This window comes from Oncorhynchus nerka, linkage group LG1 (genome assembly GCF_034236695.1).
Source record: "Oncorhynchus nerka isolate Pitt River linkage group LG1, Oner_Uvic_2.0, whole genome shotgun sequence".
NCBI lineage: Eukaryota > Metazoa > Chordata > Actinopteri > Salmoniformes > Salmonidae > Oncorhynchus > Oncorhynchus nerka.
In genome coordinates this window covers 2153419-2171734 of record NC_088396.1, presented here as the reverse complement: position 1 = coordinate 2171734, position 18316 = coordinate 2153419, and the positions used below count along the sequence as shown (strand labels likewise).

The window sequence follows — 18316 nt, the reverse complement described above, 5'->3', positions numbered from 1 at the left end:
TTTGAAATGATGAAAACAAATTGGTCTGTGTGCAGGGGTTGGGCGATATGGCCCAAATATCATATCACAATATGTTTCACATTTTTGACGGTCTTTGGTGGTCTTTTATGTTTACTAATAATAAAAGTTTTACGTTTGCTCTATGAGTTGTGCATGACCCTAGAGTGGCAACACATACATTCTACGTGATTTTAAATGGGGATTTCTCAATTCAGGTTGTTTTATTCTGTTCAAAGAAACTTCAAAACAAAAGTTTATATAATTTGAGCCAATTTACACACTGCCACATAGGGCTGCGCGATATGGGTAAAGAAATCTAGGACTTATTTTTAACAAAATATTGCAATTGCGATAAATCAAAACTAGCCTAGGCAGCCGATAGTGGCCTCTAGATCTGCACTATCGTCTAAGGTTGATGCGCATTCCCGGTAATACAGTCGTGTCACTTGTGGACTGGCTCATATATTAAGTATCCTCCATTCAGGCTTAAAGGGTATCATTTTCCTCTTTAACTAGCTTTAACACAATTTTCCACGCCCATTTTGGTATTTTCACACCACTTAGGACGTTGCACACCCTTGGCTGAATGCGGTGTGCAACATCCTAAGTTGTCTGAAAATCCAAAAATGGTGGTGGAAAATCTGCTGGCTCGCCAATACAATTAATTAATGAGGAAAATTATCCCCTGAATGGAGGATGCTTTATGTATGAGCCGGTCCACGGGCGACACGAGTGTATTACCGGGATTGCACATCAATCCTAGATGATAGTGCAGATCTAGCTGCCACTATCGGCTGCCTAGGCTAGGTCAAAACACTTAGGTGAACTGTTGGAATCATGGAAATATAATGATTATTCAGAATGGAATAGTGGGCACTTTGAATACAGTGTTGTTTGACATGACACCAAATTAAAAAGCCAAGGAGGCATTCATAGAATTAGGAATTTGAATTCTAGTAGGATCTCTATCGAGGCGTTATTGTCACAGGGTAGGAACCAAAGTGTTGGTCAGTGTTTCCCAGGGGAGTCGGATCCTATCATCTTTGGCTACATTAAATGTCGTATCTTACTTCATGTCACTAAGCAGCATCTATTCCTCTCTGATTTAGAAGATGCTGATTTAAGCTTACACCAGCACAGGTATTAGGCTGCATTAGCTAGCTACGTTTATCTGACTCAGTACATTTATTAGCTAGCTAGTTAGCTAGCCAGCGAGCTAACTAGCGATTAGTGACTAATGATTTATTTTAGCCACAATTTGCTATGAAAAGACAATTAGCTGTTTGTAGATGGTAACATATTGCACACAAACTAAGTGTAATTATATAACAGTTGCAATTTTATATTCAGAAGCAAAGTGGAAAGCAGCATCGTTGTCATCAACATATTGTTGCATCTGCTGCAATGACCATGCAAACTGAAGAGTGAACGGTCGGCAAACGATCTTGTGGCCGAGCAACAACAACTGCACTCCTTGAGTGACAGGGGGAGTTTGGTGAGAGAGACGGAGAGAGAAGACTCAAGTAGTGGAGTAAAGTATAAAAATGGAGTGCCGTATCACATTTAACAAACCAAAACATTGAAATAGGAGGTAAAGAAAAAAACTAAACCGGTCCATGCATCAATACCGGTATACTGCCCAGCCCTATAATATTAGCATTTTAACTAGGATCTCCATTCAACCCCCAGAAAAGCTTTTGTCATCCACTGACAGTTTAACAATACTTGATATATGCTAATCAGGCAGAAAAAAAGTGCAGCTTCTGAAAGGGTCCTGTTGGGGTTGGTTCCTAAATATTTGGGGAATAAGAGATTTGAAAATCTAGGGTTGAAATAAAATACGTAAACAATCACCATTCCAAAGGGATTTGTTTTTTGTACAGATACTTTTTTCTCATATTTCTCATATATAGTGGCACAAATGACAATAAAAAAAAACACAATAATGTAACCTTTATTTAACTAGGGGAAACCCATCGAGACCACGGTCTCATTTACAAGGGTGCTCTGGAAAAAATGAATCAACATTTACAATTAAAACAAATCACATTCAAAAGCGACAGATAAAATTCCAAATCAATCAAAACAAGTGCAGTTCTCCTTCACCACAGAAATTCAAGGCTCAAAGTGGCCTGCGGGTCATTCAATGCTCTAGGGGCACAATAACTAAAAGCAATCTCCCGGACTCATGGAACTTCTAGAACCAGCCAGTCTTGAGAGCAAATCTGATGGTGGCTGGATTTCCAATTAAGAAGTGGTGAGGTAGTATGGGAGTGTCTGGAGAACTGCTTTATATACAAATATCAGCCAATTTTGGACACTTCTGGTAGTCAGAGACTCCCAGCCAACAGAACTACTGTATATGAATGAAAATTGTCTCCTGTGATAAAAAATGCAGGGCTGAGTAATAGACTGAATCTAAAGGTTTTAAAACAGAAGCTGCTGTGTGCATGTAGATTATATCACCATAGTCAAGTACTGGGAGGAGCGATGCTTTAACAATCTTCCTCCTGTTTTCAAAAGTAAGGTAGGATTTATTTGTATAAAGGAAACCGATCTTAATTACCTATCTTTCTCAGTTATTCAATGTGTGTTTTAATAGACCGTTTTCATCAATCCAAATGCCTAAATACTAATGAGGGTTTGGCTTAATTTAGGTTCCCTTAAAGGTGCCGCTACGCAGATGTTTAGGTTAAATTTGACAAGACCTGGAGAACAACAAACTTGGTTTAATCAACATTTAACACTAATTTAAGATCTGTAAGCAATACTTGAACTGAATCAAAGCTGAAGGTCGTTAATGGCCTGCTGCACTGAGGGGGCATCCGGATGGAGATGTAGGCCCCAGTTATAATTCAGGGACAAGCTAACATTATTAATGTAATCAACAGTAAATGGCTTAATTCTGAGCCTTGTGGCACTCCTTTGGTTATATTAAGAAAATTAGACTGAACTCCATCAGCAGATATACAGGACTTCTATCGTGCAGGTAATTTTTTAACCAGCCGTAGGCCGCTCGGTCTAGACCAATTACGGGTAGCCTCTGTAGCAGGACTGCAATGCTTTCGACAGATCAATATAAAAGGGCATCGCAGTGCGGTTTCCTGTGTAGTTCGTTACCTATGTAATTTATGACTTGAGAAGCAGCCGAGATGGTGCTGTGTCCTGTTGAGCATCCAGAATACAATTTCATTCAGAATAGAATTCAGAATACAATCTTAAAAGGACCACACCTGAGAATTTATCAAGAGTTCTACATTTCTTTGCTAAACATTCATGTTTTGAGATTGGCCGCTAATTATTATGATCGCAGGGATCACTACCTTTGTGGAGTGAGAGAACAAAGGACTAATACCCAAGAGAATGGATAGATAAAAAAAATATGTGTCAAGGGCTCCACAATCAGAGGTGCAGCAAGCCGTAGAAGACACGGGTCAAGCATGTCTGCCCCAGTGGACTTTTTAAACACCAATAACTAAATGAGCGTCAAGAACTTTCTTAGTAGTGACTTGCTGAAGAGAGAACAGTTGGTCAACATTTACAGTAGCAGGCATGTCTGTGATTGAACAGGGGTGCATCAGAGATGCATGTATCATCAGTCTTTTCAGAGTTGTCCTTATTGCCCCTTTCAAATAAATGGCCTGCTGCTATAAAATGTTGGTTCAACTCGTTGGTAATTTGAGTTTTGTCTATTATATTATTGGAGTTAAACAGAACCTCATTGAGTAAAGAGGTGTGACTGCTTCATTTAAGCAATTTAGAAGATCAGATGTGTCTGGTTTGATCTGGTTTGGCTTGTACCTCACTGTGCGAAAATGTCTGGAAGGATTTTTCTGATATCTTAAAATGACACTAGCGTTTGGGACTTCTGTGTTAACAAGTTGTTTATTTAAATAACACACAGACAGGCAAGGAAACTTCCAACTTATTTTCCCATTCATTTTCCCCATTGGAAACAAGTGAGAGAGTTCAATGGTGCATATGGAGGATGCATTCAAGGTAAAGTCATATTCAAATGTGGATGGGAAAGAAATGCATTGCACTCTGATGACCACCAGGTTGTACCCTTTCCATGCATCCAACATTTTTGCACTTTTGGTGACGAGGCCTAAATTGCATTCTCTTTGAATATGACCATAGCGTTCTAACGACATCGCCAGTAGTAAGATTTGAGCACGATTTCCAAAAAGACAAGTGCTGACGGAGTGGGTACCACTTAAGCTCTGTAGACTCGGTACCGGGCCCTAATCATATCACCTCAGAAAATGACGAGATGGGAATGCTATGCCTTGAGCAATTTGGCAGGGTGTTCCTTCAATGCTTCAATAAATAGCTCTGGATAAAACTAAATGGCAACCAAAATTACCAAAAGTAATTGAAAACTGTTTAATCAAGAGGTACTCTGCATGGTCATACTCCAGCTGAAAATGACTTCTGTATCTCTACTATACTAAGGACCATTTAATTGGCCTTCCCATTGTAACAGAAACCAGGGAGCTAGGAGCTTCTGTCAGTGAACGATTGAGAACATTGTGCCCATAATTGGAACCCTCAGAGTGCAGCTTAGAAACGTTTTTCCATGGCGAACACCTGCGTGAGATCTCTGCCAGCTTTAAGCCTTCCTGTCATGGGATACAATATTAGACTCCCTGCATGGAACCACTGCATTGTGGATTATCAGTGTCAGACACAGTATAGTATGAACCCCTGGGAATAGAAACCGCAAAGCCACAAAAACACAAACACGTACCCTAATATATACAGGATCCCACTGCCAGAGTTTGTCTGGCAGTGGGGAAGACATACGGACCACCGTAGCAGTTAGAGACGTTGGGATTAACTATTTAAATTCAGTCAATTCCAGAAATGTTAAATTCAAGTTAAACTACATGGGCAATTGTGATTTTTGGGCTATTATACCAATTGATTCTTTAAGAACATAACTATATAAATGCCTCATGAGCCTAGTTCAACTGTCGTACCCCACTATAACCCAACATATAAACTTGTTTTACTCGTTTGTTTGTAATCAATGCAATTGTACACCAACACTGTAGAGCCTTAAAACATTGTTCAAACTATAATTTTGACATCATAGCTGGTTAGTCCTTGCATCCAGTCAATGAATTTAAGAGTGATTACATTTTTCCATCCCGCAGAGGCGGGGTGACTACTTTGTTATCGTTTGAACAGCAGACTGCCCTTTTATGAAGCAATGTCTCCTTTTTTATATAGTTTATTTATTCAGACGAGACCAAAATAAACAAACAAGACACATACACATACATATACAGCCTAACATCAACATGACTTTCCTATCTCTATTCCCACCCACCCTATCCCATCCAGAGGTAGGCAGGCCTGTAGCCTATGAAATGGCCAATAGGCCTACTGAATGATGTAAGTGCATACAAAGCAACACAAAACAAAAAGAAAACAATGCATTGGAGAGGTGCCAACAAATATTTACAGGTCATTCTTCTTTTCCATTTTTCCATGGTCATAAGATTCATACGGAACATCACGCTATATATAGGCCAATGTATACACAAGTCAGGGAGACAATTTCATTCATCATCAGGTCATAATCTGGTATGGTACACATTGAAGGGAGAATATCATTAATGATATAGAAATGTGGGGGCATCTAAGAGCATGGATAACTAGGTACTAGCTCCACCTGCTGACCACTGCAGGAATGGACCCCATACTAGGTCAGTCATTGCCCTTACCCAATGTCTCCTTCTTTTCAAAGAGGACTTTCTTGGACATTTCTCCAATTTGCCACGTTAAAACAAATCAAATGTAAATGCAATTGACCCCAACAACCCTGAAATCTGTAACCGCTTATCGTTCAAAGGAAAGCAAGTGACCATGACAAAACCCTAGACATTACTAACATGGCTAATGAGTAAAACCATTTGATTTCATGCCACTGAGGTGCTCCCAGTTGTTGAAGTGGTTGAACTACCCACTATCTGATCCCCTCATGCATAAGGGCAACAGCAGTGCAATGTTCCCATGGGCAGTGACCCTCCCACACATCTCTCCATATATAAAGTGTGTAAACTGCCTCATTGTACTCTGCTGTGCAGGGCCCTGATGAAGTCAACATGACAACCCCCTGTGAACCCACTGAGCACCCGCCCAAATTCCGGCTCAGAATTATGAAGGGAAGCGATGAGAGACTCTTCCATAAGCGGCCCATCACCATTCAAATGACAAGTGGGGGCATGAGGGGGTACAGATAGGGATAAAGAAAGTGCCCTCTCCCACACACGATGTCCACAGGAACTGTAGATAGTGGGAAGTGTCTGAAACAGTAGCCATGACGAAGCACACAAACACAACACCATTAAAGTATTTACCAGCGAGGGAAGTATTTGGTGGAAGAGTGTTGGGGGTTGGGAAAATACCCATATTGAGTTACCCTGGGCTAATAAACAACGAAACAGACCGATTTTGGCTTTAGGGTTGGTCTTTACAGGTTGTGACACATTAGCTCGGCTATTCAACTGTGACCTGCAGTCTAATGAAAGCTGAAGCCGTCAACCTGTTAACATTTCAACACTGAGCTGCACCACTGCAGTTCACTTCAGAAAATCAAGCAATTTTGCTATCGTAACAGGTACCACATGAGTAGTGTACTATACAGTATGACCAAAAATGTTTACAAAAGTAAATCACACATTTGTGCATGTTTTAGGGCAATTATGTTAATGTGGCATACTCAGCATCTCAGCGATCACCCAAAAACAAAGTAATATGAGAGCCATTTGTTACACCCAAAACCCATTTGTTTTGCACAGGCTGATGGACTTCAACCAAGGGACCATGATGTGGGTGAGTGCAACCAGATGGTCTGACAGGAGGATTTTTTTGACCTAGATGATAGGCTGTAATGGATAAATAGAGCTGTACCTCAAGGCAGCTCTAATAGGCAATACCAAGCACAGATGCCTCAGCCTCACTGCTGAACTACTGCTCTTAGATATCGGCAATAAAATTCCTGCCCTCAAGGACTCATTTTATAACATGAGTGCAGAGCATGACTTGCCCTGAGGTCATTTACAATGTGACTTATTTAATTTAGTCTGGCACATACTCTGAATGTTTCAGAGAATCACATTGGTGTTTCCTACATTTCTGAGACTTTTCAGATTCACTCTAAAAAGAGATTGTGTAAAGCCGGATGATATAAATGTGAGCACTGAAACTCCAAATACACCACCCTGATCAGGGTGAAATGGCATCACTATCCACCACTATATTTACTTGACAACTTCGTAATCTGGAGCCATTTTCAGTATCTTTAAACAACTACTTATTGTAAACATTTATGGGGTCTTAATAGGGCAAACAAGGTGTCTCTTCTTTTTGAATTACTTATTCATTGAAATGTACACTATATATACACAAAAGTATGTGGACACCCTTTCAAATTAGTGGATTCGGCAATTTCTGCCACAACCGTGCCTGACATGTGTATAAAATCGAGCAAACAGCCATGCAATCTCCATAGACAAACATTGGCAGTAGAATGGCTGCTCAATGACTTTCAACGTGGCACTGTCATAGGCTGCCACCTTTCCAACAAGTCAGTTCGTCAAATTTCTGACATGCTGGAGCTTCCCCGGTCAACTGAAAATGCTGTTATGGGAGTGGTGTAAAGCTCGACGCCATTGACTCTGGAGCAGCGGAAACGAGTTCTCTGGAGTGATGAATCACGCTTCACCATCTGGCAGTCCGATGAACAAATCTGGGTTTGGTGGAAGCTACCTTCCCGAACGCATAGTGCCAAATGTAAAGTCTGGTGGAAGATAAATAATGGTATGGGGCTGTTTTTCATGGTTCAGACTAGGCCCCTTAGTTCCAGTGAAGGGAAATCTTAATGCTACAGCATACAATGACATTCTAGACTATGCTGTGCCTCCAACTTTGTCGCAACAGTTTGTGGAAGGCCCTTACCTTTTTAAGCATGACAATGCCCCTGTGCACAAATTGATGTCCATACAGAAACGGTTTGTCAAGATCGGAGTGGAAGAACTTGACTGGCCTGCACAGAGCCCTGACCTCAACCCCATCAAACATCTTTGGGATGAATTGGAACGCCGACTGTGAGCCAGGCCAAATCACCCAACATCAGTGCCGACCTCACTAATGTGCTTGTGGTTGAATGGAAGCAAGTCCCCGCAGCAATGTTCCAACATCTAGTAGAAAGCCTTCCCAGAAGAGTGGAGGCTGTTATAACAGCAAATGGGGACCAACTCCATATTAATGCCCATGATTTTGGAATGAGATTTTCGACAAGAATGTGTCTACATACTTTTGGTCATGTAGTGTACCTACACCACCTCCTCTCCAACATTGTAAGAATAGTTTTATGTTTCATGTTTTTCCATTTTAGGAAATGTGTCTGCTGAACTATTTGAAAAGTTATGTGCAGATTCAGAAAAACGCCTACAAAAGAAAATGCACTCATTTGACATAGAAACCATAAGCATATGTGTTTCCACATTACTACCTGGCAAAGAGAAGAAAGTCAATTGGAGCGCAACATGTGGTTTAGAGATTTTGCCACGGCATGCTTAGGCCAAAAGTGAATCCCGAGAGCCCCCTCTCACTGTACCATACCAGCAGGGTGGGATCTAATCATGAGATCGGAGGCTAGAAAGGTCAGTGACGGCTGAGAGCTGACTTAACTGAATATAATGAGCTACCATCCTGGTACACTGATGGCATAGGCAAATTATTGCTCAACCCAACTTCTACCCAACTAGCAGAACAAAAATGTTGCATGTGCACCCAGTAGCATCCAAAACAAGTTTGTTGCTGAAAGCAATTTTCCCACTTTTATATGCAGACTGAACAGGGTTTATGTTGGACAGGTAAAGGAACATTTTTTTTCTACCAGTACCATTTATCTTTCCCCCATCATGCTCAAGGCCGTTGAAATACCTGCAACTGGTGTCTATATGTCTCCAAGTTGAAACAGTCACCAAGCTAAAATAAGATCAACTGTCATGCAAGTATATTCACACACAAAGGTTGGCTTGTTGAATGTATCACACCAAATCACAAAAATAAAATAATCACTTCCCTTGTGCTCAATGTAACACGACAGCTCATTTGACCATGTAGAGAGCAGAATGCACAAACTTCGACAAGCAATTCATACAACCAAAATGTAATCATCTTCATTTCAAAGATACCATGTACTGCTTGTAATGTGTATTGCAATGGTTTATTCTATGAATACATGTGACAGCTTGTTGATATAAAGATGGCATGCCAAAAGATTATGTATAGAATGTACACTACATGCTGGGGTGTCCTTCACTCCTTTAAGTGCACATGAAAGAAATAAAATATCTCTATAAATACTCCATTTAAGTCTGGGAGGGACAAATCATATAACACGGAATCCAACTGTGACCTTTAGCCCCTTACTCTGGTTTTATTACATCTCAAACTCTATATACATAAACTTCCAACTTCAGCTTCATCAAGTCCCTCTCCCTCAAAAGTAGACTACTTATCCTGCACCTAACTTACATTATGCTAAAGTCTATAGCTATCCAAAATAAAAATATATATATTTTACCTCTGGGGAATGTGTGTGCGTTCATGTGTGTGTGTGACACATTCTTATACATTTTAGTTAGTCACTTGCCAACCGGGAGACTTGGACATACATTGACATGCGACCGGTTTGGGTTGTGAGGAAAACACTAGTGCCATGCTTGTTTAGTCTTTGCACACACCATTGTTGTTGCCGAAGGGTTGAGTTGCAAACAGAAATACACTGGTTAGTCCCCTGAACCTTCATATAATGCACTTAAAACACACTGTGTCAGGATTAGCCCAAAAAACACGAGATAAATGTCCAAGGACTACTGGGTGACAAAAAAAGACAAACAGGGGGTGGGATTGGGGATGGTTGAAAATGGATTTCCAAAAAGGGAATACATTTTTACCAGGGATTACCTTTCTGGTTACTAACTGACAAGCACTGATACCCATCGTCCTCATCAGGCAAAGAGTGGCACTCCATAGGGAGGCTGCCCTCATCGAGGACTGTCCAGCAGCTGTCCTGCAGGACCTCGCAGAAGCTGCGGCAAGGCAAAGGCGGTGGCAGGCCCCGGGGGCACCTGGGCAACAGCAGCAGGCAGAAAAACCACTCCAGGCTATGGTGGCAGCGCGACCTCAAGAGCCACGCCCAAGAGCCCAAAACAGCCCGGACCTCCTTCACACTGCTGTGATTGAAATAGTTGGGCAAAACAAAGCTGTCGCCACCCATGGATTTGCAGAAAGGCAAATGGAAATCTATTGGCCAGCAACGTGGGGATTCCGGGGCTGGCGTCTCACTAGTAGCTAAGAGAGAGTGGTTGCTGTCAAAAGGGGTTAGAAAATCACCCGAGACAGTGTATTCATCAGAATACTCTGTCGAGTTAAAATTATTGGCGTTCCAACTAGAGCTACTGTCAATTACTCTTTTGCTACTTCTGTTACTGGGAGTTGTCTCAAGAGAGACATTAACACTTGGGACGGGCTGACTGTCTATGGGGAAAACCGTAGCATTCCACTCAGCTGTTCTGTTGTGCTCATCCAAAACACTTTCTGCTAGGTCCACCTTGACAATACCCAGCATCACATTCTCTTTCCCTGCAAGCACATTGACATTCTCTGCTAAACCGATGAGGTCTGTGGGTAAAACTGTTCCCTCCTGGCTATCCCACATAGAGGCTCCTGGTTCAGATGCAGATTCAATGCTAGATCCAGATTGAGACCCAAACCCAATTCCAGACACAGGTCTAATTTGAGACCCATGTCTGATTTCAGACTCTGAGTCAAATTCAGAACTAGATTCAGATTCAAATCCAGACCGAGATCCGAATTCAGAACCAGACCCAAATCCCGACCAGGATCCAAATCCAGACCCACTCCCAACCCCTGACCACTCCCAGAGACCAGATCCCATACCCTGTACTGTGGACATGTCATTACCAGGTTTGCTTCCCCTTGACGTGGGCCGGCTGGCACCCTTTTCCATTGGGCGCTCATTCCTGGCTTTTGACCTCACAGTGGTCAGCTTGGGGGCCTCCGTGGCCTTTGCATTCTGGTTCCAAGTTTGCGCAAAGTTATGTATCCCGCTTTCTATGCCAATGATATCTGCCCCCACTTCTTCAATGTTCTCCGGCGTTGGTGATTCATTGCTAGTCACTGGTTTCCCAGATCCCTCATTGTCAAGCGATGGGGCCTCAGTGGTGCCATCTGTACTGCCCCAGGAAAACCACAATGCCTCACAACGGCCCACCAATACTACCACTAAAAGGGAGATACTCAGCTGGAATCCAATCTTGCAATCCATCCCGCTGCTGCCCAAATGTACTCCACCAGCAGTGTTGATAAGGTTCCCAGAGTGAACTGTGATGTCACATGCCCACTGCCACCGATTCACTCCACATGCTCCATTCTCCTCCAGCACACTGCAGACCACCAGACAGAGGGGGAAAAGTGAAGAGAAGTGCCTTAATTCGAAGGCGGGGATAAGGAGGTCTCATCCTTATTGGTTGCCCTTGTAACTTTTCCCTCCCACAGCTCCTCCTCCTCCTACCCTCCTTTTGTCCCAGCAGTGAAAAGGGTCTCTTTAGAAAGGATACCTTTAGAGAAAAAAGCTGGTTGACTTTCAATGTAAATGTTGGTGCTTTTCAATGTTTTACAGAAAAGGGCCATTTGTTCCCCCTGAGTTAACCTCTTTGTACAAACATGAAAAGTAGAAAGTCCACTAGCCTATCTTAAAAAACTAAAGTATGTGAAAATTGTAGGCGCATGATGGCAGGGCATAGAGAATGTGCAGGGTTTTATGGTCTTGCTTGTTTACCTATGTCATTTAATCTGAAGTCTAGAGGGTTATAAACGTAAACTGTAAATGCATTACATACTCCACCATTTCTGTGAAAGATAAACATATGTGGTGAACATTCACTTACTAATTTCACCAGACAAATTATAAAATAGCCTATTAGCTATCTGTCATATGACAGCGGTAATGCAAAGATCAATTTTGGCTAGGAAGAAACAATGTCAAATTTGTATATTATGATCCAGAGAATAGTCTAATAATACAATTTCTTAAAGAGCGACTGACCCTAAAAAACAACTAACCCCTTTGAAAATGGGCTTATGTGCCATTGTTAATGTTGTAAATGACTATTGTAGCTGGAAGCGGCTGATTTGGAATATGGAATATCTACAAGGCGTACAATATCTACAAGGCGTACAGAGGCCCATTATCAGCAACCATCACTCCTGTGTTCCAATAGCACATTGTGTTAGCTAATCCAAGTTTATAATTTTAAAAGGCTAATTGATCATTAGAAAATCCTTTTGCAATTATGTTAGCACATCTGAAAACCAATTTGGTGGCATCATTTGGTGGCATTCTCTCTGAGCCTCTTTACTGTGTCGCCACCATGCTCGATGCTAGGTACAAGGACCGCTACTTTGATGTAGACAAGAAACAGGGTTTACGTGAAATGTTACATACACAGCTGGACAAGATAGAAACGGACACAGTGACAGTGATACCATCGATCACCACATTCTTTTGGAGTGATTGGAGACCCAAATTGGTCTACACGGACAAGTTCTGGCCTGGTTTAGAGCTTATCTGTCAGAATGATATCAGTTTGCTTGAATCTTGACTAGAACCCCAAAAATGTATCATATTACTCCAGTGCTAGCCTCTCTACCCTGGCTTCCTGTTAAGTCTAGGGCTGACTTCAAGGTTTAACTGCTAACCTACAAAGCATTACATGGGCTTGCTCCTAACTATCTTTCCGATTTGGTCCTGCCGTAAATACGTTTTACGTAATGGTCTGCCTATCCATGTGAGAGACACAGACTCGCTCTCGACCTTTAAGTCTTTATTGAAGACTCATCTCTTCAGTAGGTCCTATGATTGAGTGTAGTCTGGCCCAGGTGTGTGAAGGTGAACGCAAAGGTACTGGAGTGACGAACCGCCCTTGCTGTCTCTGCCTGGCCGGTTCCCCTCTCTCCACTGGGATTATCTGCCTCTAACCCTATTACAGGGGCTGAGTCACTGGCTTATTGGTGCTCTTCCATGCGTCACTTGAGTGAGTTGAGTCACTGACGTGATCTTCCTGTCCGAGTTAGCGCCCCCCTCGGGTTCGTGCCGTGGGGGAGGTCTTCGTGGGCTATACCCAGCCTTGTCTCAGGGTAGTAGGTTGGTGGTTGAAGATATCCCTCTAGATATCCCTCCAGTACTTATGCTGCAATAGTTTGTGTCGGGGGGCTAGGGCCAGTCTGTTATATCTGGAATATTTTTCCTGTCTTATCTGGTGTCCTATGTGAATTGAAGTATGCTCCCTCTAATTCTCTCTCTCTTCTCTCAGAGGACTTGAGCCCTAGGACCATGCCTCAGGACTACCTGTCCTGTCTCCTTGCTGTCCCCAGTACACCTGGTCATGCTGCTGTTCCAGTTTCAACTGTTCTGCCTGCGGCTATGGAACCCTGACCTGTTCACTGGACGTGCTACCTTGTCCCGGACCTGCTGTTTTGGACTCTCTCTCTACCGTACCTGCTGTCTCTAACTCTGAATGATCGGCTATGAAAAGCCCAACTGACATGTACTCCTTAGGTGCTGACCTGTTGCACCCTCTACAACCACTGTGATTATTATTATCTGACCCTGCTGGTCATCTATGAACGTTTGAACATCTTGGCCATGTTCTGTTATAATCTTCATCCGGCACAGCCAGAAGAGGACTGGCCACCGCCCAGAGCCTGGTTCCTCTCTAGGTTTCTTCCTAGGTTCTTGCCTTTCTAGGGAGTTTTTACTAGCCACCGTGCTTCTACATCTGCATTGCTTGCTGTTTGGGGTTTTAGGCTGGATTTCTGTACAGCACTTTGTGACATCGGGTGATGTTAAAAGGGCTGTATAAATACATGTGATTGATTGATTGACAGTGCACACTGAGGAAGAGAGGCCACGGACAGACAGAGCTGAAACTTCACTGCTTGACATGTATGATGAAATCCTGGTTGAGAATGAAACGACTGAACAAATGAATAACGAAGGAGCATAACAAGTAAGTGAAAGAAATAGGTTTTGATTACGATCTAATCCTAATGGGGACATACGTAAATGCCAACAAAATAACTTTTTGGTCAGTGTGGTGTGGTATCTGTGTGTGTAACCTTTAACTAGGCAAGTCAATAAAGAACAAATTATTATTTACAATGACGGCCTACCTCGGCCAAACCCGGACGACGCTGGGCCAATTGTGCGATGCCCTATGTGACTCCCAATCATGGCCGGATGTGATACAGCCTGGATTCGAAACAGGGACTGTAGTGACACCTCTTGCACTGAGATGCAGTGCCTTAGACCTCTGCGTCCGTGTGTGTGTGTGTGTTGTGTAATTATTCAACTGTACTATAATGCTTAAAAGGCCACTAAAATGTTTAATATTGGTATTGTTTTTCTTGGCAAGGAAAATATTGGATATCGGTATTGGCCAAAAATGTCATATCGGTGCATCCCTAGCCTGCAGTGCTTAAGGACCGACTACACTTAGTCTTAAGTAAAAAAAAAAATGTAAGTGTACAGTAAGGCACGGAAAATTTGCAGACACATCCAGCGATTTAACTAATCTAGTATATTGTTCTCATGCGTTTCTCCCCAGTGGCCACATGAGGTTCGCAATTAAGAGCAGAAAGGATGATTTGGGACTGTATAATGATCACTTGTAGTGGAAACAAAGGCTAATGGACTCATAATATAATTTTCCCTCACTGGAGAGGATATTGGCACAACACTGTCAAAATGAAATGTACATTGTTGCTGATTGTTTGCCAGTTTCTAAGGAAATTAACAAGTCACTCCAAACTAAGTTGACCGCAACCACAAGAGATAGAGGAGGTGCTGACAACTTTAGAACAAAGCAGTTTATTGATTTATTTCCATTTGCAGTCCAAGTTATAACTCTTTCATTGTGGTCACAACGTCATAAAAATCCACAACACCAATCTCCCTTAGAACTCTCTTTGATTATCATAGTTTAGGACAGGGTTCCCCAACTGGCAGCCCACGGGTCCTTTTATTTGTCACCCCCGAGTCTTCTATAAATCAATCAAAAATACATGTTTCATTTGTGGACAAAATAGACTGTAATAGTACCAGTTAATCAGATCCAAGTGATTTTAATTTAAGAAATCTGTCCCTAGTCTTCCCACTCATAATAGAGAGACACGTGATCGTATACAAATGTAAGCAAGGTTTGAAATGATTATGTCTTAGTCAAACATTACATCTGTGTGGGCTTCTTGAGGTCAATTTGCAGTCTAAAAATGATTTGTAATTATGTTTACAATTTAGTCATTTAGCAGACGCTTTTTATCAGAGCGACTTACATGAGAAATGAAGGTCAAGTGGCTTGCGCAAGAGCACATCTAAAGATTTTTCACCTAGTCAGCTCTGCGATTCAAACCAGTGACCTTTTGGTTACTGGCCCAACACTCTTAACTGCTAGGCTACCTGCCGACCCTGCTTTTTCCAACCCCCAGACCATCCGCTGAAAAAAAAAAAAATCGGCCTGCGGCTGAATCTAGTTGATGATCCCTGGTTGGACTTGGACTTGATGTGGACTTGATGTGTTGTCCTATGCAGTCACATAAGCAATGTGCATTCCCACCAGCGTGATCACAGAGCTAGCTTCCTATGCTAAATTAATGAGTAAACTCCTCAAAATAGAAAACGGGCTGTATTAGATTGACAAACTATATATAGGCTCCATGTACAGAGTACATTAGATTATTTAGTGTTCCTTGAGCAAAAACAAAAGGAGTTCTGTTCTAAGGCCTACTTCTCTCTGAACATCTCTCTGAGCATGCTGAACATGCTGTTCCATTTCATCAGGCACTGATTGTCAAAGTGAATCAAGTCGATCCTGGCTCGCTTTGCAGTGAAGAGCAGTCCGACACGGCTAAGAAGTTCACAGAGGCAGGCAGGCCCTTGTTCATTCTGAGGGACAGCTTCTTTATGTAAGGAAAGGAATAAAGCAAGTCCATCTTGTCTGACACACAGGCATGGTACCCATCCAACTCCCCTGTACCTTGTGACCTTTTTGGCATCAGTGATGAGAAGAAATCATCTTCATGTGATGAATGCTGCTCTGTCTCGTCCTCTGTCATTGTGCCAAGATTATGTTTCGTGTAGACCAAACCTGTTTAGTTGTAAATACACAACATACAAATATGGAATATTTCAGCTAATAAATTCTGCTTTACGTAGCAACTTAGTTCATCATATCACGGACATTACAATAGCAGACAGACTTTCCACACTTATTCTCAGATACTGGGACTGTAGTGAGTTCATCACGTTCTCAGACCTAACAAGTTGTCTAACGTTGCGATGAGTCCATGCCTAGCTGTACCTATTGTACAATTATATATATATATATGCACAGTTGGACTAACTGAGTCTCAGGCTTTTAGATTAACGTTATCCTAATTTACAAAGACAATTTACAGTACATAGCAAAAAAATCCTAGGTCTCTCTAAATACCGTGTCATGAAAATTAGATAGCTATCTATACTAGCGAGCTAGTTATCTTACCTCTACAATATTTCCTGAAGTTCGTGGCAGAGTTTGTGTAGGCTGCCACCTCTGACATCCTGGGTAAGCAAAGCTTGCATTGCATCACCTCTCTTGTGCTTGAAGAACTGGTCACAGTCTCCTCCGTCTCCATTGTTTTCACACACACCGCTTTGATATAAAAACATTCCTCTCTTTCATGACACGTCTCAAACTAAACTAAGTTATTTTTGCATTTTAGAAAATCTCTATTCTCTTGGTGCACACAGCTTGATATGATTGGCCTATATTGGTGTGATGAGTGACAGTTTGTTTGATTGGTCACAGACTAAACAACGATTACCTTTTTTTGGAGGGGCTCAGTAGCAAACTTTCCTTGCCCTCATGATCTACTATTATGGATAGCCTACAAAATATTGTGCTCTGTAACGGAGGGTTTTAATAAGGTAGAGAAGTACAATACTTCAGTCAAAACATACTTAAGTAAAAGTTAAATGATCGTCTTTGAAAAATGCTAAAATTGCATGGAAAAGCTAGTCAATTACAGTAACAAGAGTATTTGTAATTAGTTACTTCCATCCCTGACAACCAGACACAACCTGACCCTCTTCTGCTCCATCTCCTGTGGGTGTCCCTCACTCCCTTCCGTCACTGCATCAGATGCCAAAGCCTTCTGTCTCCCACAGTCCCCAAAGAGAGAAACATACTGTAGAGAAGAACAAAGACTTTGCATGGGTGCAGTCATCTGGAGAATTCAAACGAGTGTTGTTATTGCAGCTATGAAATGAATAGGCAGAGCCTAAAGGTGTCTTAATGTGAAATGTAATGTGTGATAAAGAGAGTTCACAGGGTTTGCAATGTTTCATAGGTCTGGGAGGGGCGGAGAAGGCCAAAAGAGTGGGTGCCCAAGAATATCCTTTGCTTGGCGTGTTCTCTGCTGGAGTCTCCTCCGCATCAGGAAATTAGCTTATTCCTGGACGTCCCCGACGATGTAGAGACAAAATTCCATTGAACTGATGACGTGTAAGTCGCCTTTTGAGTGACAACGCCAGAAAGTTTTCAACACAGGAAATCTACACGAAACAAAAGTACCTTGAGTGCAGTTGAAAATTAAAGGCAAATGCCCCAGCTTTTCACCATCTATTTCACATCCGCTGTAAAGATAACGCAGATCGAAAACATCCTGTCGTCTTCTTATGTGAGGCATGTTCATTTGTAACTGGTAATTATTTGTGAGGATGTTTGAGGTATGCACTGTTATGTCTAACAAAGACAACAAAGTTCAGTTTTAAGAAACTTGGACACCATTCTTTAATTTATTTACATTTTTTACTGAGGGCCCTTGGCATGTTGGGAAAAGGTTAGCAGTACCGTAACAAAGGTTGTAAACTGCATTTTGTAACTTGTATTTATGCACAATGGAATAATAAAACTAAGACAATTTCTAATTTGTGGATCCTTTGCCTTTCAACGACTTGTTTTAGACTTTCATACACACAAATTCTCAGTAAATTGGATGGAACCATACTTGAAACTTTACTCCTTTAACTAATGATATCTGGGTGACATAGATCATACATTCCTGTTCCAGTATAAAATAAAAGAATCACACTGTAGGTAAAGCCAATCAAATTAAGATATTTTCAATAGCTCTTGACGAAGTGTAATACACAAATTACAGCATTTCAGAA

General features: G+C 41.8%; 1 protein-coding gene across 4 annotated transcripts in view; it reads right to left on the bottom strand.

The window, feature by feature from the left end:
• LOC115131144 (collagen alpha-1(XVIII) chain-like) overlaps window positions 1-18316 on the bottom strand; it is a 180355-nt gene that overhangs the window by 83102 nt on the left and 78937 nt on the right. For 2 of the 4 annotated variants that reach the window (XM_029662769.2, XM_029662820.2), the window contains exon 1: window positions 9988-11499. The exons of 1 other annotated variant lie outside the window; for it this stretch is intronic. In XM_029662769.2, the coding sequence (XP_029518629.2) occupies window positions 9988-11371 (1384 nt within the window). In that variant the 5' untranslated portion in view covers window positions 11372-11499. Of the gene's footprint in view, window positions 1-9987; window positions 11500-18316 lie in introns of those variants that run through there. One more of the 4 variants, XM_029662899.2, reaches the window with a different exon arrangement.